The following is a 24,043-nucleotide window of genomic DNA, read 5'->3' as shown; positions in this document are numbered from 1 at the left end:
CCCGGGCAGCACCAACATTCTCTCAGCTTCCCTCTTTTCAATGATGGCTCTGGGCTGCTCAAAGTTGTTCCCACAGGCTGGTGCTACAGGGAGTGTCTACGCCACACATCACATTGCAGATCTCGTGTTGCTTGTTCTCAGGCTGGCAGAGCAGATATGGCAGCAAAACCTCTCTTGCCTGGAGTTGGACTTTCTCTTCCATGTTGGGTCAGACGGCCAACTGCACGCCCTGGGAGGAAAGACAGTATGTAGTCCTTCTCTGCAAGTGGGAGAAGTGGTGCCACATCCTTCTACCAGAAAAATGGTCACCAAGTTAGAAGTAGAGGGAGGAAAACGCGGCAGTGACTGTTCCTGAAACTTATTAAGATGCTGTGTTCAGGCAACATACATTTGACTATAACTGGATCTTACTATGAGTAATATTTCCTAATTAACCACAGGGATTCATGAGCTTTGCAGACTGAAAGACTGAGCATACAAAATGTCCCAGGTCTGTTTTTAATCAAATTTATGTCGTTATGAATTGCTTGCTTTTGGAAAAAGTTTCAGGAGTAGCTAGTCTTAGGAATTACCCAGGGGGTATGAGGATACTTCCAGTTACATACTTGTAATGTCTCTGGAGCCGTACCTGAGTTAGTTAGAAAAGAATTATTTCTACAGAATTAGAGCATGCTTCTTAGTGGACATGGGAATGGTGGATGATCTCATTACCTCTGTCCTTCTTAGATCTATTCTAAGGCTTTTCAAACTCATCAGGGACTGTCTTTCCAGTCTGTGTAGACCTGGTGGGTCATGAAAGTGGAAACTAAACTCTAACACACAGATGAGGATGGACTTGCAATAATGGAAACCTTAAGCTCTTGAAACTTTTTTTTATTTTTTTTTAATATTATCTAATAGAAAATACCTTTTTTTTTTTTTTTTCCTGGTGTGGATCGGGCCAGATTTTGACTGTGCAGACACACAGTGTGCACACACAGCAAAGGACTGGGGGGCTGTCAGCATATGCTCTGTGTTACAAGTGTAGCTTGTAGACAAGTACAAGGGGGAACCTGTGTGCTGGTACAGATGACAGTATCAAGGAGAGAAGAAGAAATTGGAGCGTGGCTACCGGATTTACTCTGGGTCACATCAGGGCTATATGTCAATCAATGTCACAGCCCTATACAGGACAAAAAAGGGCAACATTTAGCAGAGCTAAAACACATGGAGATGTGATTGGAGAACACATTTTAGCATCTTTTTTTTTGTGGCAAATCTGTGTAAAGAAACATGTTACATCTAGGAGATAGATGATGTTTTTCTGGCTTGTGGCTATTCTCCAACCAGGGATATACCCCTTGTCTGTGAAAATTAGGGAGTGACTATTTTAAATGCAGTTATAGGAATCAAAAAGTCTTAAAATTTGTGCTGGATTTTTCAGTGTTAAAAATAAAACATGCTGCTGTCTGTACTAGGATATTTAATTATTAGTGTAGTGATTAAGCAAGGTTTGGGAGGTTTTTTATATGAACAATAAGTTATATGCATGTTTTTGTAGATGTGAATACTACCACCTTACAGAAAAAAGTCAGTTCTCGAGAGACCAGTGAAATTGGTAACCTCGGTCAAAAGTCAAGGTTTCCAAGGCAAATCTGTCACTACATTCATGGGATAATGAAATGTCTGACAGGATTGGGTTTTGTTTGTACCCAAATTGTGGGGGAAAGCTGTCTTTCTGTTCTGTGCGTGAGTTCTTACAGCAGCTCATTCAGTACAGGTCTCAGCCCACAGACATGACAGGGAAACACTACCTTCAGTATGCAGTGCAGGTGGTTTGCTTCTTTGGCCCATACAACAGCTACCATTACTATAGGGAGCCTCCTGCTCCAAGAGGAAAGTAAAGAAGACATCAGAGAAGTCTGGTAGAGACTAGTAGAGATACCCTCCTGCAAGGGCCCATGCCACAGCTTTGTGGGTTGTCATCTTCTTCCTCTCAAAATAAAGAAAAAGGAAAAAGCAACAAGATTTTCTTCTTGCTAACCTCTATTTGGGGGTGAACCAATGATCCAAGCACACTTTTGCGATCCTATTGCGGAGTCATTGACTGAACCACAAGTCAAAGTCTCTATGTTTATATGGCTATGCCAATGCACCGGTGTTGTGAAGAGCTCTGTGTAGTGGGTACCTGCTGAGCCAAAGATTTGAGATGAATAGCACCCATATTGATTTGCCTATAATGGAGTGGAAAAGAAAAATGTCCAGGTTTTGTTGCAGGTATTTTCATGGGGTATTAAATTGGTGGATTAGTTGCAAACAGCAGTACTGATAAAGTCTCCTGTCCATCTTGATGGTTGGGCCTTTCTATTAAAATGACACATAAATAACCTATTATGTCCCCCACCCATGGAAATTCAAATGCACCTGTCAACTTGATAAAGCACTTGCCTGGAGGGAAGCATTGTTTACATTTTCACTCCATTCTTCAGAAAAAGTGAGATTCTAATTATTTTTCCCACTGTAAATTAATGCTGACTATGGTGGTTAGCATATCTCTGTATTGTTATATCTATGCAAAAGTTAAATAATAGAACTGATCCATCATGTATTATGCAATGTGCATTTTTATGACAGGCTTCCCTCTGATCTTATTATGCCTTTCTTCACAAATACTTACTTTTTTTTTTTTCCAGCAACTGGGGGAATCTTTGTTGACTGCTGGTTCAGAAGTTGAAATCTGTCCTGTGTGAAAAGAAAAATGCAATTACATGTTTATCGGATGCTGAACTCTGCTATCTTCTGAGACTAAAAAAATTAGGATATAAAAATATACTCCATTAATAATAAGTTTCATTATAATAGACAATTGGTCACAGTACACTAAACCATTTTTTAACAAACCAAGCACATCAAATTCAGTAATACAATACAATTGTTTCTGGATATCTCAGACAGTAACTTTTCATTCAGGAAAAGCAAACTAGTTAAGGTGAAATCAAATGCAAACAGAATCTTTCTTGCATGCATAAAATCATGCCACAACTTTGCCCAAAACTTGAAGCTGTACCATAAACAATTTACTAGGTTTCCTAGCAGTCATTTTTACTTTGTTTGTAAATATTTTTTTTGTGCATTTAATGGTTTCTGCTTGAACTGAAGACAGAACTGCTGAAATACCACAATGGAGGCTGTTTTTGCAATAGTATGCTGTAAGTGGAAAATATTATTGTGAGAAGAATTCCTGCTATCTGGTTTTTTAACTGAAGCAGGGAAGAAGGCATTGCTGAGAGGCTCTTGGTACAGTCAGAGAGCCCCAGGATCTTGCAAGTTACTTTCACAAGTTTTGCAGACCCAACTGGTTTGCATACCCTGTTGAAGGCTTATGCAAAGTGCCCTTAACCTTTGACTTTTTATCTGCTTGCAACAGTGGATTTCCACTTAGAGATTTCTAGAGAAACATCAGTGTTAGGCATAGTTAAAAGATTTGCAAGAGCCAAAAATAAAACTCTGGTGCAGGAGGAAAAAGGAGTAAACTGACAACAAGGGAATGCCTTAGCAATTGAGGCACTTTTGGAATAGGTTCTGATGAGCTTGCAATTGGGAGGCAGAAAAAACATCCTTGGGGTGAAGATGGCAGAGGGAATGAGATGAGAATGGAGAATGCCAGTCTTGATCACAACAGAAGACCCAAACCTCTGCCATCTTCATTTTCTTCCCTTCTTTTCCATAATGAAACCAGCATTTGTTTTAATGCCATGGAACTTGAAAGCTTACACAAATATGTCAGGCCCTTCTACTACCCTCTACCCTACCAGGAAGATCTCTGTGAAACTTTCTTCCTTCAGTTCTTCCTCCGTGGCCTACCTCTGCTGTGGTGTCTGCAAGAAAGCATCTGATTTCTGGTGATTATTTGGAAAATTAGATAAGATAATTTAGAAACAGTTAAAGCAAACAGCCACATGTATGTGCTAATACAGCTCTTACTCTGATCTCAACATAGATTGCTAACTTTTTGTTCTCCATGCAGTCCATTTCTACCTGTCTCTACAGATGTTGGAACAGTGGGGCTGCGGTGTGAGTGAGAGATTCTACATGCTTCTGTGGTAAATGTTTGCTAATAATTAATATCTGTCCTGGAGTAGTCAGTATACTCATTAGGACTATTGAAAGATCAGAGAAAAATTACAGTATTTCTAAAAGGGGGCAACAATGCTTCACAGATGTTCACTTACGTTTAACCAAAGTGTTGAAGTTTGCTTTTCACTTTCACCTTCTTTTTCCTAGCCCCATTCTATCTGCTTGAAAAGAAAGCTGGGTCTAAGCAGGCAAAATAGGAAAACTTTGATCCTTATTAAAACCTAGAGTAATTTTGCAATTGTTTGAAGGAAAAAAAAAAAGAAATTAAAATTCAGACTTGATCATAGACTCGACAAAAGATACCCTCCACTGTTCACACTATGCTCTACCCCACTGGCACTATTCTGCTGCCTTCATAGGAGGAAATTTTCTGAAGCTGAAGACGATGCAAGTAGAAGCCACTAGTCCAATGTATTTAAGTTCTCAGCTGATTTGCTGTCTGTATAGTAATCCAGGTTTAAAAATGTTATTTAGCTACCAGGAACAGATCTGTCTATCTGATGCAATTCACAGATGAATAAATGCATATCTCATACCCAGACATACATCTTGAATGCACAGGGTCTTGGACATGTCGAATGAAAATCTGTGAACACAGACTTATCTCTTCTAACTGTCTTTTCTCTGCATTTAATCAGTCCAAACAGTAAAAATAAAATGAAATTCTCATTGCAAATAAACTAATTGACAAACTTAGCTCCTTTGTTTTCCATTTACATATTATTTTTGAAATATATTGTTGTTTACAGATCTGTCAGGGTTATTTTCACAAACTTTTGCAGAATGTGGTCTGTGGGCAAATTTTATCCCATAAGTTGAACTGCTCCATGGCTCTATTTACTATTTGTTGTTTCTGGTGTATGTTTGGTCACCAAAGTCATATAGTATTATTTCTGCTTTCTGACTGCATTACATTTGTAAACAGATGAGTAATGAATAACAAATGTTGATGAGCAGATAATGAATAGCAGACGCTCTTATTTACACAGATATGCCCTTGTATGCATTAAAATCCTGACTTCCACAGGAAAAAAACCTTTTCCTAAACACTTTTGTATATAAAATCCTGTCTATCTGAAGTTACTGAAGATGCTTTCTTAAGTAACTGATTCCAGCATCCCTTATAACTTTTGGGAAATGAGGCATGGAGAGAGATTTCTTCTGCCCATCTGAACCAAACCCATTCTGGGCTTGGAATACAGTAGGATTCTTTGGAATAGGAAGGGAATGTATTTTATCTCCTTTCCTTAGGGCAAATCAATGGACAAAGGCACTGCTATGCACAAGGAAATGCGAGAAAGCTGCGGTCTTTAATTTTCACTCACTAAGGTTTTTGCTGCATTGAGTCAGTTTTCCTTGACTTAATTCTGCAGATGACATTTTTTTCCCCAAATTTATTATTGTTTGGAAGAGTCTATTTCTACATTTGTATATTTTTTAAGAACAACTTAAATGTGGAGACTTATAACCACAGAAGATTTAGAGCTAAAAAGATGGGATGGTAAGCAGCAGACTACACTAGAAACGAGTACACTGTGGCTAAGAAATATGTGGCTACACTTTGTAACATCTAAAAGCAGGAGATGAAAATCCTCTTCTAGAAAAGATCTGCATTGCTGTTCATTGGACATATTCATAAATATGATGCTATCACAAATCAGAAACAAGAAGATCCTCTGCTGTTTCCTAGTATTCTGATGCTAAGCAGCTTTCCATAAATCTATTCTGAGATTTCTCTTTAGTCATTTACAAAGAAGTTATCCTCTGTATATGGTTATTTTCATCATTTAGTCTGTTCATGTCAGTTTATTTAACTAAATCAGGTAAGACTGTAACAACAATGCTTCAGGCATTCATAATTTGACTGAAATAAACAATTCCCAGCTACTACTGGTCCATTATCCTGTTCCATTATGTTCATAAATAGGACAATTTAGAAACAAGTTATCTATCTGCAGAATTACTAAGGGCAGTCATAGGTGGGGATATCACACTGGTTCAAAGGCATTTGCTGCCAATCTGGCTCTGGAGGTCAGAGTATGGCTGTTACATCATGCATGCCTGTAATGGGTCCTCTGCCAACAGCTCACCAAAGACCTTCACTAAACTGAGACATTTACATGCTTTGTTATTGCCCCAGGCATGAAAGCACATACTATCACTCCACCAAAGTACAGTGTATATGTATGAGTATGTGTAAATACTTCATATACGTAAGGATTAAATATGGGGAGCATTGGTGTAACTAGTCATGACTTTCTCATGATGGTATGACTTTTGGTAGTCCTAATAGCTTTGCTTCTTCATGCCTTTGCTTGCCATTTCTCTGATTTCATGATTTATTCAAGCCAAGTTTGTTTTCACGTCTTATAAAGTACCCCATCTTTCCTACAGTGGCTTGGGAACCTTCCCCACTGTCACAGCTAATTCTGCACGAAGTTCAGTGAAAGCCTCACCCAGACCTAGATGCCACCAAGGTGCCTTTGACACAGGCGGGAAGCATGTTTTTAGACATTTCCATGTAAATTCTTCTTTTCCCAGAGTTGCTGACAAGGTTTTTAGCAACAGCATGTCAGAGATGGGGTTTGAAATGCTTAAGGGATGCTGTTCTTCCCCTGGAGGTTAGCACTAGCCAGCTTTTGGGTTTTTTTTAGTTGTAGAGCTACACTGGTTTAACAAAGATTGCCTCCAGGACATTAATTCCCATATTTACAACTCTTACCACAGAAAATGCACTTACCATGTTTATGAAAGTTATCTGAAGTAAATACAGCACCCTCGATATTTGATGTCTTTTTTTTTCCCCTATAATTTCAACACTTCTGCCCTTTTGCCTAAAGGTAACAGTTTGTAACTTTTGCTTATTATTTGTCATGACCAGCTTTCAGTTCCACCCATTCTCAACTGGTGAGTTTGGTCCATACTGCTCATTTTATGAATTTTCTTTGAATGATCTTTTCAAACAATTTTTTTATACATTTTGAAGTGCATGAAGCTAGAATTGATTCACATGACATTGCTAATAATAACGCTGCAAGCAGTAAAGAATCAGTACTAATCATAATCAAGTGTTTGGACAGACATGTATATTTCTCAACTTTTTAAAAAGAACTTTTTTATGTTGATGCCTCTTTATAAGACACTAAAAGTCAGACTTCTTATTCCCACTCTAGCTCAGAAAATCTGAGGAAATATTTTTTCCTTTCTTCTTGCACAAAAACTGTCAAACAATAGAAAACGTCATAGTACGTTTTATGCACTAGCATGGCATTTTCTGTAACCTGATGTTGGAAATATTGATATTATTTGGATGTGCCTCAAGTGTGTAATATATTTATAAATATGCATTTATTAATATATTTGGGTTTAAAATGTTATCGTGTTCTAATTCAATACCATATTTCTATACACTTGGTATGGCATGATATAGTTATACAACAAAGTACATTTGTATTTTTACTTACATATGTATTTTTGTCTTTTGTTCTAGGTTATGTACTGTAATTTTCAAAGGGTTGACATAATTTACCTTCTTTATATGAGAAGCGTGTTCCATTCTTTTAAAAACCTGTGTATTTTTACATCACAGTATACGTTAAAGGAGCAGTGATTGAAATAATTGTTGTCAAGGAAGAATGTATTAAAATTATTAATAAGACTTAAAACCACATGAGACTTACTGAATCATCTGGTCTGACCTAAATTTATGACCCTTCCTCGCAGTTCTTCCCTTCACATACTTGCACAAAGATAGGATGATCAAAAGGAGAAAAAAAAGCCAACATAATAAAGGCCAGTGAAAACTGGACATTTACATTAGGTCAATGTAACATTTTGTGATTATAATAATATAAACAAATAAACTATAAGGGCATTCACATCAGACCTCATTTCAAGCTGAACTATTATAAAGTGATTAACAGCCTCACACTCCCGCTTTAATTAAGTTATGTTGTGAAATATTCAGCATTTGAACCTGTTCTGGCCTGCGTCTTTTATCATTGAATTACCATCCTTAATGTGTTTTTCTGCTGAAAGATGAATTTCATTTAAGGATTACTTTACACTGCTGTGGCATTTTGTGGTTTCTTGTCAGCCCTTGTGAATCTAGATCATTGCTAACTTCAGTTTCTCTGACATGTCCTATATGCACAGTCTCTTGACTAGCCTGTCTCTGTGGATTTATTAACTCATATTGTATTCCTGTAGAAATGAATGGACATTTTTGATTAACTTAATGATAGAAATTTCAGATGACAGTAGAGTTTACTTCTAGAGCTTACTTCAGGTTATGTAGGCCACAGCAGCTCTCTAGTGACCTATCACTTCACAGAAATTTGTTTTGAAAGTTTCAAGGCAGTGGACATCTGTCTGCCAAATACTTTCAGATGGTTTTAGCAAGGAGGGAGTTGAAGGGTCCTTCTGAACTGGGGTCTCTAAATCCACAACCACACCCAGTGCTGCTTTTTCCTTTCCTGAGGCTGGTTTTCAACTGTTATATCCAACCACATATTTCAGAGGCTGCCTTCAGGCAAACTCACACTACTAGGTGATTTTGAGGAAGGGTCAATGGGTGATGTTCCAGCTAAGCATCCTGTTTCCTTCCTTTCTAGTTGTGCCTACCCTGGACCAAAGCTACGCAACTCGGCACCGCATGATCAGTTTTGGTGGTGTTTTTTCCCTCTCAGTTGTCTGATGATCAATCTGTGCTTTTGGGGAGGGGAGGACATGCTGAACAATATCATCATGTTCTCTTGGCTCGTCACATAAAAGTCCTCAGAGGGAGTTCACTAGATCTTGAAAAGTGACAACAGATCAGGGGGGTCTGCGTACTCCCACTACCCTGCAGAATTGTCTGCTCTCGGGGAGGTAGCAAGGCAGAGACTTCTCATGCCATACCTGGTCCCATATGGATATAGTGCCCTAGGAATGGCACCTGGAGCCAGGAACTTCCAAAGGAGGTCTTTGCCCTGGCAAGGTGAAGGTTTGCTCAAAGATTTGAGAGACATGGCTTTGGCTCCCTGCACAGTAATTTTATGCCGTAAATTACACTCAACTCTGACACTGATTGAAAATATAGGTAGTAATTTATTTGCAGGAAGGTGGTCTAAGGTCCATGCTCTCCTCTGTGCTGGACAAACATAGCATGCATATCTTTGCCCCCAGAGCTCACAGCTCAAATGAGCAAAAAGATGCTAAGATGCAGTGTTCACAGGGAAGGATCCACAACTTGCAAAAAACATGGTAAAAAAGCCCCTTACTGGTTGGTAGGGACAAACACAAGAGAAGATCAAGCAGATTCAATGAAAGTGGGATAAGATAAAGGTCAGAGAAGAAGCAGGGGAAGGTGTGGGACAGAAGGTAAGAAAATACTTTGCAGAAAGGAAGCTAGCAGTACAAGTGAAAATGCACCTGGCATAAAAGAAGGATCACGACAGAGATCATTCTGTTTGCTGTGTTTGCTGAAGACTGAGTTTCTGAGCTGAGTGTCCCAGCCACTTCTCCTTCCTGAAGTCATAGATCAGGGAAGAGACACAAGGTTTGGTGGTCTTGACTTGGACAGGTCAGAGGTCTTGGTTGTGAGACATGGGGATGAGAAAGGGGGGTAACCATGGCAGGGTCTTTGTTCCCATTTCACAAGCTCTGGTGTGACAGTTCCTGCAGCCGCTTGTCCGTGCTGTAGCCAACGCTGTCCCAATGGAAGCTGCTTTCCTACTTTCATGACAGAATTGGCCACCTTAGTACTTATAGAGCACTGAGTATGGCAGGCATGTGAAACATGCTTTCTGCTAGACAGAAGAAAATGCAAGGCTTGTCCTGTCCGTACAACTGCTGTGTGTTCCTAACGAGTTGTCCTGAATGGAAGCCTTTTATCCTCAGAGATATTGGTGTGGGACATTCAGACTGTGCTTATTTTACCTTAAATTTCAGATGTCTTTTCCTCATTTTAAAACCTAAAAATTTGATTAGGACTGGTGCAAATAGAAGCTGGTGCTAAAATGAAGTATCCTATTGTTCCGTCATTCCTGGAAAAGAATTGGAGATAATTTCCTGTACGTGATCTTGGTTTCTTAATTCACCTAAAACAAATCCTCTCCTAAGGCAGTTGCTCAGAATAGCAGCATGCACGTCAGGATTGTGGCATTGACACACTGTGCTAGTTACAGGATTCCTCGTAATGCGTAAGAACAGCTAAGGAAACATGAACTGGAACACAAGCAAACTGAGCTAAATCTAACTTTTCCCAAGTGAGGGGAAAAATTTGTGTCTGGTGATTTTTGAGATCCCTTATAAGAATCTGAGCTCTTCATTTCAGCCAAAAGTAAAAGCAAAACTATGCAAAAGAAGGTTTTGATATACCTATCTTAAATTAGAGCTTTTCTTTAGCCAACTTCAGAGTGGAATTCCAATGATTTCAGGCAGTGTAATACCTTTTCTTGAAAGAAAAGGCATATACTAAGCCAGCAAAAGAGGTATTTCCTCTACATTAACTAGTGCTTGGGAAGAGCATGCCAGTGGATTGTAAGCAAGTACTAATATCACCAATCCCTTCCTTCTATTAACAGGATCAGTATCTCATGGGAGAAAGTGAGTGACAAAAAGGTCTTGCAAAAGTGGAGGGTTAAAAAGCTTGCACTTCAGGGGGAGTATAAAAATAATGCTTCACATCCTCAGTTTCATTTAAGGATAAAGGGTGCTTAAGCTGTGTGCTGTGTTCCGTCTGTAGTATTGAATTCTGTTCAGCTCGTGTAAAGAATTAACACAAAAAAGGCTAAATGGAAATTCTGACTGATGCGGGGAGGTACAAAACCTACCAAAGCAAATATGTTTAGAGCAAACTAGGAAACTAGGTAACTGTGTCAATAAACTAGCTTTACACAACACATTAAAATACACCTTATTTACTCTGCCTCATCTACAATTCTGTTAGCAGCACAAGGTTATTTTAATACCATACAGAGATCAGAGACTAAAAAGTGCTTGTGGGTACAGGCACAAAAGCTTCTCAAAGAGAGAGAAATACAAATACTTGTTCATGAAATTCTTGGGAAGCTTTCTTTTTTTTAATCAGCATTGCCATTTTATTGTTTAACCTACCCTGCTTGATCTCCCTACTTTTGGTTAATACGGGAGTCAATTACAGCTTCATCTGTGCAGAATTAACTTTATAGAATATACACTAGGGATTTGTCTATCTCCTCTATTTAGATCTATGTCATAAAAAAATATGTAGTAGAGAACTGTGTGCAAGCACTGCATATGGTACAGGCTTTGCAGATTTATTGTAAAATCATTTTAAATCGGTTAAGCTCTTGCCAGAAGTTAATTAAATATGTTCCTTTGGTGGGGGGTGGGGGACTCTCTCCCTGTGTGTGTGTGTGTGTGTGTGTGTGTGTGTGTGTGTGTGTGTGTGTGTGTCTGGGGGCGGGGGGGACCCTCTGTCTCACTAGGTGGCAGTGTCTGATTACATCTGGAAGGACCACGCCAGCCAGCCTGGTGTCTCCAGCTGTGACCTCCAGCACCAGGATGAAATCCCGGACTCTGCAGCCAGCTTGAAAGGTAGCACCACTGTTCACGTCTCTGTGTATACCGTTCACCTCAGCGGCCTCCGGGAGCTCTACAGGCACTTCCTCCGGCTACCTGATGGGGCTATCATTGAGGTAGGTCCAAGCAGGCTCCTCACTGAGATTTTGAAGGCAAAGAGGAGCACTTCAGAATTAGGTCAGCATCAAAACAGGAAAACAGGCCTACCTGACCCTGCCCAAAATACACACTGAAATCTTCCATAGGAAGACCTTGCTCTGAAACAGTAAAGTCAATGAGTTAATGCTTTTGTGGTGCAAAGTAGCAATTTAGGATTGTTTATAGAGCCATTTAAAGGCAATTATGTAAGATATACATTGAAACTACACACATAGAGATTATTTATAAATATGTTTCGCTTAGAACCACATAAAGTCATTCTGTACAGGAATTATTATATATATAAATATACAAAGTAAGTATTGTGCACATTTATTATACAGCTAGTATGGTCATTCACTTAGTTCGTCCTCAGATACACAGAGCTAAGGCACAGATAGATTACTTACTGGCATCTTGCATGTTTTAGATTCAATCCTGGATATTGTCAGATTTTTAGCAGCTTGTGCACTAAAAGACAATATAGGATGGTACTAAAGAGAAGTATCACCCATTACTTGTTTCATAGGCTGCATTTTGTTCCTTGTTTTTTCATTTTTATTCTAAGTGCTTTGAAGATTTGCATTTCCTTTTTGCCTTTGGTCTTCTGTTGAGAGACTATTAAAAAAAGATTGGCATTTAAGAGAAAGTAAAGTCAAAGAATATCACTTTACCTACCCAGATAAGAACTGGGAGCATCATAATGGAGATCTCTTTACCAACACTGGCAGAAGTTATAAAGTACAATGTTTTCAACAGCTCACTTCTAAGATCGAGGTTCAAGTACCTTTTTCCAGCATAAGACAAACATTGCTTCTGCTCCTTTGTTTCAATTTTTCGAGGCTCTATCCTTTATTAAAGATTTTATTCTTAATGTGTTTTCCCTACTTGACTTTTTAAAGAAAATCTAATTTAAAGGAAACTGTCCTCAAGGAATCCAAACATAATTTTCTGCCCAGGGAACTTGTGATTCACCAGAGTGAAGACACCAGAGTCTTCAAACTGGCCAAAGAAAACAAGAGAAGGCACGTGGCCTACCTGAAGTAGAACTTAATTACTGGAACAAAGAAACCAGCAAATCCAAGTCCATGCCTAAGTCTCTTGAAGAAGCTCCGCATATAAATAATTGCCTAGACTTTTGCTTAAACACTTTTCCCTGGTTGAAGTCAACAATACAGCCCAATTCCTACTTTGTGCCTGTTACAAATGTAGCTCTTTGTGGAATGTTTTTTCCCAATTAAGTTCTTCCAGCTTTTTAGCTGAGAGGTTTCATTCAACTTCACAAGGCTGTGGAAGGAGACTCTTTGAACACCCAAGGCAATCTTATCCCAGTGCACTGGTACAGTTCATTAATCCCTTCTGTATTTCTGAGAGAGGAGAAATGCACTCCCATAAAATGTAGTTTTGTTTTCCCAGGTGAGTTTTTGACAAGCTTCCAGCATCGACAAAGTGAGCACTGCACAATAAGGATGCTCAAGCCACTTCTTTATAGTTTCCTGCACCAGATCACAACATAATCTATCCCTAAAATCCACATGACTGAGTCTTATGTCATCATCCTGAAAGCTGCATGTCTAATTTAGAGGATCAATGCACGCTTTACAGCATTTTTACTTGTAGAACTAAATACAATTACATGTAAGAAATGTGCTTAAGTAATAATTGCCGTAAAACCTATATACAGATCTTACATTTAGCTAATAACAGATGTAATTATACATTTGTGTATTTTATAGGTCAGAGCTTTCTACTTCAGTTCCAAATTAAGACTGTTTAACAAACTTTAAAACTATCCACTGACTAGTGAGAAGTTTGCTGCCATGGGGTAAAATATACCTGAGCTTTACCACTTGCTGCTGTTGTCACCCCTCAGGAACAAGTGTTTTTGCCTCTGCTGAAGCCAGACAAGCAGTGGTATTTGAGTGGGGTTAGAAAATTTTTTAGAGCTGAAGGGTTGCATTGCACCCTTATGTATAGCTTTTAAGGTGTAGGAGATGAAAGGCTACCTGGGCTTCTTGGGATAATCTTTTCAGTCTCCTGCCTCTGTTCACAACTTATTGTGTATAAATATTAAGTTTGAATATTTAGAGCTAGTTCTAAAGACTCAAGTAGTTTAGTTTACCTAACTCTAGTCTAGTTTAGGTATTTTGTTCCCAGTGATTCAATGGAAAGATTTTTCTGGATACTTACAGTCTATTTGGTCAGAACTTTCCTCTTATTCTAAATTTAATCATTGTCAGCTTCCATGTAATTATTTGGATCACTCTTTGGTGTAAATAAGACTTCTCTTTTCTAGAAGTTTGCCTACATAATATAATTTCATAATCTTGTCTGTTTTCTGCCAGAATGATTACAACACCTCACCAGAAGAAACAAGGGCTTTTTGTTCCTCTCCTCACCATTCCAGCAGTGGTGAAGGAGGAAGGGCTCTTCTTCCACATTTGTGAGGGCAGAGATTGTGACCGATTCTCTATCTCTGTCATAGACAGTTGCCTTTCCTCTTTCTTCAAGATCAGCAAGCCTCTTTCTCCTCACCAGAGACAAGATATTTGTACAAAGTGCTGTCTTGGGACCATAGGAACATGGTCTGTAAGAACAGGAGAGGTCTACAGCAATAGTGACATGTCCTACCATTGTATATACATCTGCCTTGTCTGCAGAGTCCACAGAGCAAGAAAACAACCGACTTTCACTTATTCTTCCTCTCTTCTAGCTGGACTAGTGCCTGTAGAACACAAGGAGTAATTCAACAACATCTAGGAACTGGGGGTTACATGCACCTTCTTCCTGCAAAACAATCATGCTTTTTGTTACAGTAACATACCAAGGGTGAAAATTTAATTATTTCAGTGTAACCTTTTATTTGTTTGTTCACTTTTATTAAGAAACTCTGAAGGCAAACTCTGAAGATAACAAAATGAAAAGACTGACTTTTAGTTTATGTGACTTTCAGGAATCATACCTGAAAGAGCCATAACACTTATTCCTAATTATTGCAGTGGAATCTCATAATTCAAGCATCTGGGGACTAAGATCTCCTCATCAGGTGTGTAATGCTTTGTGCCATTACAGCATGACGGTTGCTGATGTTGGTAGGTGTTCTTCAGAAATATGTATAATAGGAAGACGTGAGCAATTTGGCAGAAAACAGCACAGATATTATGATAATTTTGAAAAAGCCTCTGCAAATGTAGACATTGTTCAGAGGGCACCACCACATAAGCAGTAGCTTCTTAGCATTCAGCTGACTGAGGTGCGTGTGTAGGCTCGCGAGATCTGAGGCAGTGTATTGCTTGCCAAACTGACTAGCATGAGAACAGTATTGAAATCACCAGGCCAAATTCTTTCTCAAATTTGTGTGTTCAGCTCTTGGTGACTTCAACCTCAGATATGTTTCTGTATCTGCAGATGTTGTTTGGCAGGCATAAGAGAAATTTTGCATAATCTTGCTGTAAAGTCCTTGGATGCTCATAAGGAATTCACTTTATATTTACAACCTCATCCTACTATTCTATATTTCAGTCAAAGCAAGATTTTCTTATAGCCCTAATTCAGCAAAGCAATTCAATGTGAACTTAATTTTATCCAAGGAGCCAAACCACTAAATTTACTAATAATTTCCTTTTTTTTTTTTTCCAATAAGTAAGGCCAGTTTTTTAGTGCTGTGTGTAGAAGTACTAGCTGGAAAAAATGCCTCTATATGCAATAACCTCTTTAAAATATTTAAAACTTTAAGTGTGATATAGTCATTAGAACTCCAACTTTCCTGGTATAACTAGAAATTTCATGCTTGGTATGAAAAGTAGTTTTATAGGTTTCATAAATATGAGGCAAAACTAACTGTTTTAAAAGGAGCATTAAGTACCAGGTGGCATGTATAAATTGCCCTAAAAATGTTAAATAGAAAGATTTTTTTTTTAAATGTGCAGTATAAAAATTATGGAGGTTAAACTTGTAGGTGCAGTCCTTTTATCATAAGCATTGTAAAACTTAAAGAATTCACATGCAGTAAAAACCATTTTCCTTTTTACCTATGATATATTTCTCCTTTATAGTAATTCAATTTAAGTCTTGGCTAACCAAGGAATGACCTTCTCAAAATAAATCATTTTTTCATGCTTTTCTATATTCATTAGTCTGATGTTATTTTAATATACAGGAAATTATTGAATTTTAGCATTTTAAATGTATTTTAAATCCATGCACAGAAAAGTTAATGATAGTGGTATTTATTTGCTGTCTACATGGTGATAACACCAACTTGGTGATTTTTATCTCAACTTTTGCTGACTGGAGTTGATTTCTTATTAAAAGGACAAAGATAAGTCTCTTTAACTCAATAAAAAATCAGTTTCTTATTATAGGCCTAGTAAACCTCAGCATTGTAGAGAAAGTTTTTGTATAGTATGATTTTATCTGTCAAATAAGCCTTCACAAATGTCAAGGATTCATCCAATTTAAACTTACTGCATAAAAGAGATCTGTTTTCCCTAATTACTTGAAAAGCACCTCGTAGTAATAGGATAAGACAGCGTAGGTGACTAGCCAATTACTTAGTTTAAGCTATTTACATCAATCCATATGCTATAAATTATGTCTAAACCCTCTTGCACTTCTGGAAAAGTGAATAAAATCATATAAGTTTATTTTGAATACAAGATCAGATATGATATGCTGAGTGACACTTAAAAAGAATGAAACAGTAACCGTAGCTTATTTTCAGAAGCAATCTTGACACTAATGCTAAATTACAGCTTGGAAACATCTAGCATTTTTACCTTTATGAGAAAAGGCTTTTTACATATTTAACATAATTCTAGGGAAAATATACTGGAATTATGTATAAAGATATGTACACTGTAACCAAAGGGCATTTATATTCCCCAGTAGAATACTTACAACAATTTTATTGCCATTTGGTGTCATTTTCTAACAGATATAAAATACAGCCAGTAAACAAACTAGACTTTAGATTTAAGCTGACAGCTGTTCCTTCAGAAGCAATATTCAGATATTTAATCTTAAGAATACTGAATATTTTAGAATTGTTTGAGCAAACTATACTTTTAGCATGTGAAGAACTGCATGCTTTTATATACAGTTCTTGGATCTGATAATGACAGTAAAAAACAACCTTAGAATAATCTACACATTTGTCACTCCCATATATTCCCTGGGCAAGTCAACAAATTGCCTCATGTTTTATTCTTAATTCCACAAATTTGTTTTTTTGTACACAGTGTTGATATGAATATTGGTCCCTATTTTTTTCCCGTATGTGCCTAAGCCATGAAGTTGACTTCAATGCAGTTTATGCATGTGAGTGCAGCTTTTTCTGGCTCTAATTTCATTAAGGGAATAAATTGGCCAAGTTTACTGCCAAAGCCCCACATGCTGTTTTCATAAAGAGTCTCACTCTTTATAACTCTTCATGACTTAGTAGTCGCTAAAGGTTTATGGAGAAGAGAAAGAGGGAGGATCACTTCAGCCCAGTAGCTGAGGTTGGTACACTACCTAATGACTTCACCATCACACAGCTTCATCATCTCACCAGACACCACAGAGGGAACAGCACAGCTCTGGCCTTTCCATAAGCTGGGTCAGCCATGGTGAGTGGGTGAGGACTCCTTGGCTGAGGAGAGGCTGGGCAAAGGCAATTATTTGGTGTAAACTGACCCACTTTAGCTGGCTTCAGCAGCGTCGTGTCAAGGCTATCCACAAACATAGCCAGTTTATGAGTTTGTTTCCTGGAGATCCCTGTAAAAGTAGGGATTAACAGCAAATGATTTGTCCTTCACAAAAGTGATTCCACCCACATTAACGCATGCAGGTGTGTACATACTCCTGGGTTGAGTAGGCTTCACCACATGCTGTCTGCCTAATTCTGAGATTTAATCTTGTCCCATAGAAAATGAATAATACTTTGCAACTTCATTCAGTGGGAGAATGATCCCTCTTGACATGCACTGAGGTTCAGTTGGGAATTATACATGGTAAAATCTGAGAGATACTCCCATGGATATAGGCATTTGAAGAAGTACAGGCTGAAAACTTACAGCCCTTTTGTTGAGGATCATGGCAGTATAGCTAGTTCCACTGCAAATAAGAAGTAAATCAGACTGTTTTAAGATATTTTTACCAGTATATATTTCTCCTTTAATGCTATAATTCAATTAAAGATAATCAGTTTAAGAAAGAAATTAGTTGTCCAGGCAGTGCTTTCCATCCTGCTGAAAAGATGAGAACAAGAAAAACAGTTTTCATGGAGAAATCTTGTGCTTGTATGCTTTTTTCTTAAATTGATTCAGCTCATCTCACACGTGACATGTGAACCCTGTCCTGAATTGGACCCAGTCTGTTGCTCTGTGCACTTGTAGGGGCTAAGCCAATCCATCTGCTGCAGATGAAGTGGATGTGCACAATGTGTCTCAGTCAGGAAGTAGTTATGTCTTCATACCTTCTGTTTCACATTGTTTTCCCTGTCAAGTATAAGATTAGGTCCTTACTTTTTTCCCAGTACATAGTGGTATAGTTTTAAATGGGAACAGTGTCTATGAATCTACTATCAACTGCAGTCAAGATTATGTTACTACATGCAACAGGGTGGAAACGTAGGAAGCAGCCTTGCAGCATGTGGCCATTTCTCATCTCCCTCGTTTTCTACAAATCCCAGGTTCTATATATTCTACACCCCGGAAACTCACAGGGTCATGTGCAAAAAGATTTATTTCCTTCAAATTGCCATGTCCCACTTATCTGCTGTGGGGACTGTGCTGTGATAGAAGGACTATAAAAGGGATGAGACAGGTCCACCGCTGGCTTTTGGCTGCATTCACAGGCTTTCAGGTAGCCAAAAAATTACTGAAATACCAGAACTACAGCCTTATAGCCATGTTCTGTATATGAATACACAATTTTAAATCATACTGATTCTTCATTACTTGCAGAGAACATGGGATAAGGAGCAAAGATGACATACCTAACCAACAAAGATATTATTTTCATGGGTATTTTAATTTCTTTTTCCATGGGGGCTGAAGAGTTAGAGCTGTCTCCTTCAGTTGTTCACAGATGGGATGGAAGCAAGTTCAAGCTCATCCACTGTCTGAGCCAATGCTCACAGAAAAAATCCTGTCATAGCACTGTAGTTGTGCTGTATAACAAACAACAGTGCTAGTAATTGAGGCACTTTAGAAGTGCTATTTTGTATTAAAAAAATCCCTTTCAGTTTCAAACTACTTTAAACACTAAGATTTACTGTATTTTCAGTGATTTTTCAGAATGATTTTATGCTGCAAGGGCAGAGCCACTGTTTGTTGTGGAAGGTTTTTTGTAGTTTTAAATTGTTATAATCTTTATTCATCTATCACATAGTTTTACCTGAATCAGCAGTAAAATCTCTGAAGTCAAAGGATAATTGCCAAAACAGCATTAATTTATTTTATCCGAATAAAAAAATAACCTTTTAAAAAGTACCTTGCAGCTACACAGATTGACAAAATGCATCAATTATATTTTTGCTCACTTTATAATTACACTACAGTAAGTGCACAGTGAACTTTACTACATGGTTGATTAACCATAAGGTTACTGCTACTAAGTCACTCTCAGAAACAACAACCTGGACTTTAATTTAAGAACATAACTCTGTACAACTTCTGATCAAGTCTAAAAATCTGATATATCTGTACAAGCTTCAGTTTAAAGTACACAAGCAAATGGTAGCACCTTAATTGTAGCAAAGGGTTCTATTGCTTCAGTCAGGCATGCTGGTTATGTAAATGATCAGATTTTAAAGAGCTCTTGGTATGTCTTAACCAACACCAAAGGAAAAGCTTTTCCAGTGAACTCTAAATATCCCAGTCCTCTTTTTTTGCATAGAAACAAGTCTTATGAGGTGCAACTGAAGGAGCTGGGATTGTTTAGCCTGGAGAAAAGGACACTCAGGGGAGACCTTATCACTCTCTACAGCTACCTGAAAGGGGATTGTAGATGGATGAGGGTCGGTCTCTTCTCCCAGGCAACAAGCGACAGGATGAGGAAATGGCCTCAAGTTGCACCAAGGGTGGTTTAGTTTAGATATTAGGACAAATTTCTTGACAACCTGAAAGGGTTATCAGGCACTGGAACAGGCTGTCCAGGGAAGTGGTTGAGTCACCATTCCTGGAGGCATGTAAAAGACATGTAGATGTGGCATTCAGGGACATGGTTTAGTAGTGGACTTGATGGAGTTAGGTTTACGGCTGTACTCAATGATCTTAAAGATCTTTTCCAAGCTAAACAATTCTATGAAATTAAATGAATTTAGTGTTCCAAGTTCTGGGGAATTAGGATTAGATCTCCTAATTAAGTATACCCTGATGATACTTCCACATTTTTCTTCTCAGATTATTGCAACTGGAAAAATATTTCTCTTTCTGTTAGCTCACTGATGCTACAGGCCCCTATTTTGTCTTCTGTCTTCTTGAACTTCATGTAATACAAAAGCATTGCTATGAAGCTCTGCCATGACTCTGTTGTATCTTTATGCCATGAGAGAAACAACTTTGGACAACCTAAAACTGGACTATCTCTAGTTTGAAAGACTAAAACAAAAAATAAAGTAGTAGCTGTTCTGTGTAATTGGTATCTAGCTGAGAAGAAAGAATAGCATGGTATAAAGAAACTTGCCTAGGATGTAGGATGTACAAGACCACTCCAGCGTTTAGTCACGTTTTCATGTGAGGTGGGGAATATCCCCTGCATTGTCTGTATCCCTCTATTCCAGAGGTAACACCACTTCCTTGCTTCACAGTGTATCAAACCCAGAAGTACAATAATGATTGTAAACTATGTCAACAGATAGATTTTAGAAATACGCAAAAAAATACAATAGAAATTAGAGGTTATTCTGGTACATATACCTGTGTTTGTTTAATTTATTACAGCTGTGCTAAACCAGTTTGAGAATAGCAAAATTCTTTAAAACATTATTGGAGTAACCTGCTTTTTTGTGCTAATATTTGAGTAACGGCAGCTAGAGAGAGCTGAGGCTCAGTTACTTTTCAGTATCTGAAATTTGATTTCTCCTCACACTCATCTGAGCAAAATTTTTCTTATATGGGCATTCTAAAACATGAAAACAATCAGAGCCAGGGCACTCTTGTGCAAAATGCCACCCACATTACACAAGCTGAGGATCTGACGTGATGAAGTAACTACTAATGAACTGAGCTGAATCTGAAGCGGAGTCATGGCTTTATAACCAGTTTCCAGTCCTATAACATCATGTCCTCATGGCCACGATTTTCTTCTTTGAGGGCCTATTCTTTATTCACTCAAATCTTCTCCATGTGTCAAGAACATCATAGGAAGAAACTATTAAAGCAACGGGCGTAAAAATCCCCATTCCACTGTTTTACTTAAGCATTTAGAGTGAGAAAAATTAGGCAAATTCACATTTCACATGTGTTTAAATTGTTAATCTCACTGCTCTATCTGCATTAGTGAATACATTTACAGTAAGTTTTACTTTATAATATTTTGGCAGAACTGTTAGAAAAATTGTTATAAGCCTAGGAGTGGAACTGAACCATGAAAGCTAAACTGTAAGCTGCTGCTAAGCTGGGTTATTAGTATGACAGAATAAAATTTCACACACACAGAAGCTTCTAAACTGTGATATTTTGAAAGCAAGAAGACAGGGGTGGGGAAGGGTAATCAAAGTCATCTATGTTCCCTCTGATATTCCACTGAATACTGACATAATAATATGTTGGTTTTGTCTGTTCTGTTTTTCAGGCGTTTGGTGATATTAGCGAAGAAAGTCTTTTGTGTAATGAAATGAACACAACCCAGGAGCCCATAAGTAAAATGGATAATGTGCTGTGTACATCTACACTCATCAAGCTGAGGGAGAAGAAAAAGAGTACAGCAAGGTGGGAAGGTATTATGATCAGTTGCTGTACCTAGCTGAAGAACACTACTGATACCTAAGCATAAAATGATGGGAGAGATAGAAGAAAACAAATCATTTGAAAATACAGTTTCTCTTGGGAAGACTAGGGTGCAATCAGTTAGAGCTGAAATTTCGCAGCTGTGTTTTCCAGTGTGTCTTCATCCTTGGGTAGTTTCATTGACTGTGTCCTGTTAGTTTTCCAATGCCCTCTAAGGAGTGAAGTTCAGTTAAAAGCACCTCGTGTTACTTTTAAATCCACAGTAATGTTGTCTGCTAACAGAGAAACCTTGGAAAGTTCACTTGAGCACACACGACAAATTCTTTTTAGGGAAAACTGATCAATTTATTTTATGGGTTCTTGCTCCAATATCTCTCTTGCTGGGGGAGGGAGGTCATACTCTGTCACTGGTATATTTACATAATGTCTATCTCTGCATCCTTTTTTCTAATCTTCAGGAAATCCAGTTGTCTCTGACAAGAGCTAGTTCCTGCAGTCATGCATATTCCATGAAGTTGTTTCCATCCTGATCCACATCCATGGTATGGTTATTGTCTGATAGGATTTATGTTTCTGACAACCACATCTCTGTGTGTAAAGTGTTGTCCCGCAAATGCTCCATTTGTAGCTCTTCTGTGGCTTCAACAAGCTTTGCAGTGTGGTGAGCTCATGGGATCAGATCACAGATCATGCAAACATTATTTCATATGATTTTTTTTCCTTCCAAACTGTGGGACACTCCTAAATTTCTCAGGTTTGCTTGTTCCTGCTAGCTGTGGTGGGGAAAATGTTGCTTATTTGTCTTTCAAGTTTCATGACGAAAACATTGACAGCATTTTCAGTAATTATTCAAAGCACAACATGATTGTAATTGCAAGACTGCAAAAATGCCCAGAAGACGAGCAATGATGGCTTCATCTTCCAGTTCTGTAACCAAGTCCCAACAGGCTGCAAAATTTACAAGATCCCAGAGACCATTTTTCTGAGGTCTTCATGATGGCCATACCTGCTTCCCCGGGAGCTACAGAAGCTTAAAGCAACCTGGAGGTTATCCTCATGCTTTCTTAGTAGTATTAAAGTTTTGCTCATTGGTTTGAACCAGTTAGTGCCTATTCTATTTAGCTCCATACAAATGCATCAGAAATTAAGTCCATGCCACAAAGGCAAGAACTATGAGAGACAACAGAAGGAGAAGATGGGAAGGGGAACACAGGCAAGAAAGGTGAAATCGTTTGTGCAAGGCCGCCTAAATCAGAGGCATGTGTAGAAATATAGGGCTGACTGCCAGTGCCCTGACTCTTGGTCTTCCCTGTGGTAGGATCCTTTTTGTCCTGAAAATGCAGTTGGAAAAGGGAAGAGTCTCACCTTACTGCTATTTTGAATCATTTCTGTAGAATGCTGTAATCTATTAACTTAGTAATCAGTGACATTTTTCTAGCATGTATGATTTTCTGGTGTCCCTTTGTTCACTCTGGTACGGGAAAAATTTTTCAGATCCACTTACCTTTGCAAGATCTTACCCAATATATTGAGCATTGTTGATTATTTTTGTTACTTAAATCTATGATTCTCATCCACCTGAATAATCAGGAAATTGCATTAGGTAGTAACCTGAACAATCAGGGAATTACGTTAGGTAGTAACCTGAATGTTTAAATGTCACTCCTGAGAACAGTTTTTCTTTGGGTTTGCAAGATAACAATCTGGTTTCCATTTTTTTTTTCTGGTTTATTTTCTTTTTTTTCTCGATTTATTTGTGTGCATGTGCATATGTGTGTGGTTATTTTATGAGTTACACCCAGACAGAAATGGTGTTTAAATCTTCTGAATATTTACAAGAACTGATGCTGTTTGTGTGGCTTCTATTGCATCAGATATTACTTGGATGACTTCTCTCTGTCATAACAGGAATAAAATTGCCTTTTTAATGTTTGCTATGCCTGTTGACCCTTTAAACCGCTGTACATAACTTTGAAAAAGAAACTAACTGAAAAGAAATCATTCAGTCTCAGAATTTTTCTGTGGATTTTTTCTACCTGAGCAGCGTTGCTCTTTTCACACCAGATTTTGGGGTAATACCAATTACCCCACAATAATTAATGACACACACAATATGGTGGAGGCTGCTGGGATTGCCTGTGTTCATGACTGCCCTGTGCTGTGAGTTAAGATGGTGATCTGTAACCTATTCCAGTTTCTGGGCGACTGTACCAAGAAGACAGCATGCTGTGGGCAGCATCATACTATATGCATCTTCTTGGCCTCAGTTTTGTCTTTCAACATGACTGACTATAATGGTAAAAATCCCT

General features: G+C 38.2%; 1 protein-coding gene across 5 annotated transcripts in view; it reads left to right on the top strand.

The window, feature by feature from the left end:
• Positions 1-23,732, top strand: part of LOC114000632 — a 163,922-nt gene extending 140,190 nt beyond the window's left edge. For 3 of the 5 annotated variants that reach the window (XM_039386882.1, XM_039386940.1, XM_027745078.2), the window contains 3 exons: positions 11,568-11,777; positions 21,580-21,724; positions 22,193-23,732. In XM_039386882.1, the coding sequence (XP_039242816.1) occupies positions 11,568-11,777; positions 21,580-21,724; positions 22,193-22,221 (384 nt within the window). In that variant the 3' untranslated portion in view covers positions 22,222-23,732. The remainder of the gene's footprint in view (positions 1-11,567; positions 11,778-21,579; positions 21,725-22,192) is intronic. The other 2 variants (XR_005565674.1, XM_027745080.2) reach the window with 2 other exon arrangements.
• The last annotated feature ends 311 nt before the right edge of the window (positions 23,733-24,043 follow it).

Source organism: Pipra filicauda, unplaced genomic scaffold, assembly GCF_003945595.2.
Source record: "Pipra filicauda isolate LSUMZ 115617 unplaced genomic scaffold, ASM394559v2 scaffold101_size5749837_pilon, whole genome shotgun sequence".
NCBI lineage: Eukaryota > Metazoa > Chordata > Aves > Passeriformes > Pipridae > Pipra > Pipra filicauda.
The sequence above is the reverse complement of the archived record's forward strand: the minus strand, read 5'-3'. Positions and strand labels throughout refer to the sequence as shown.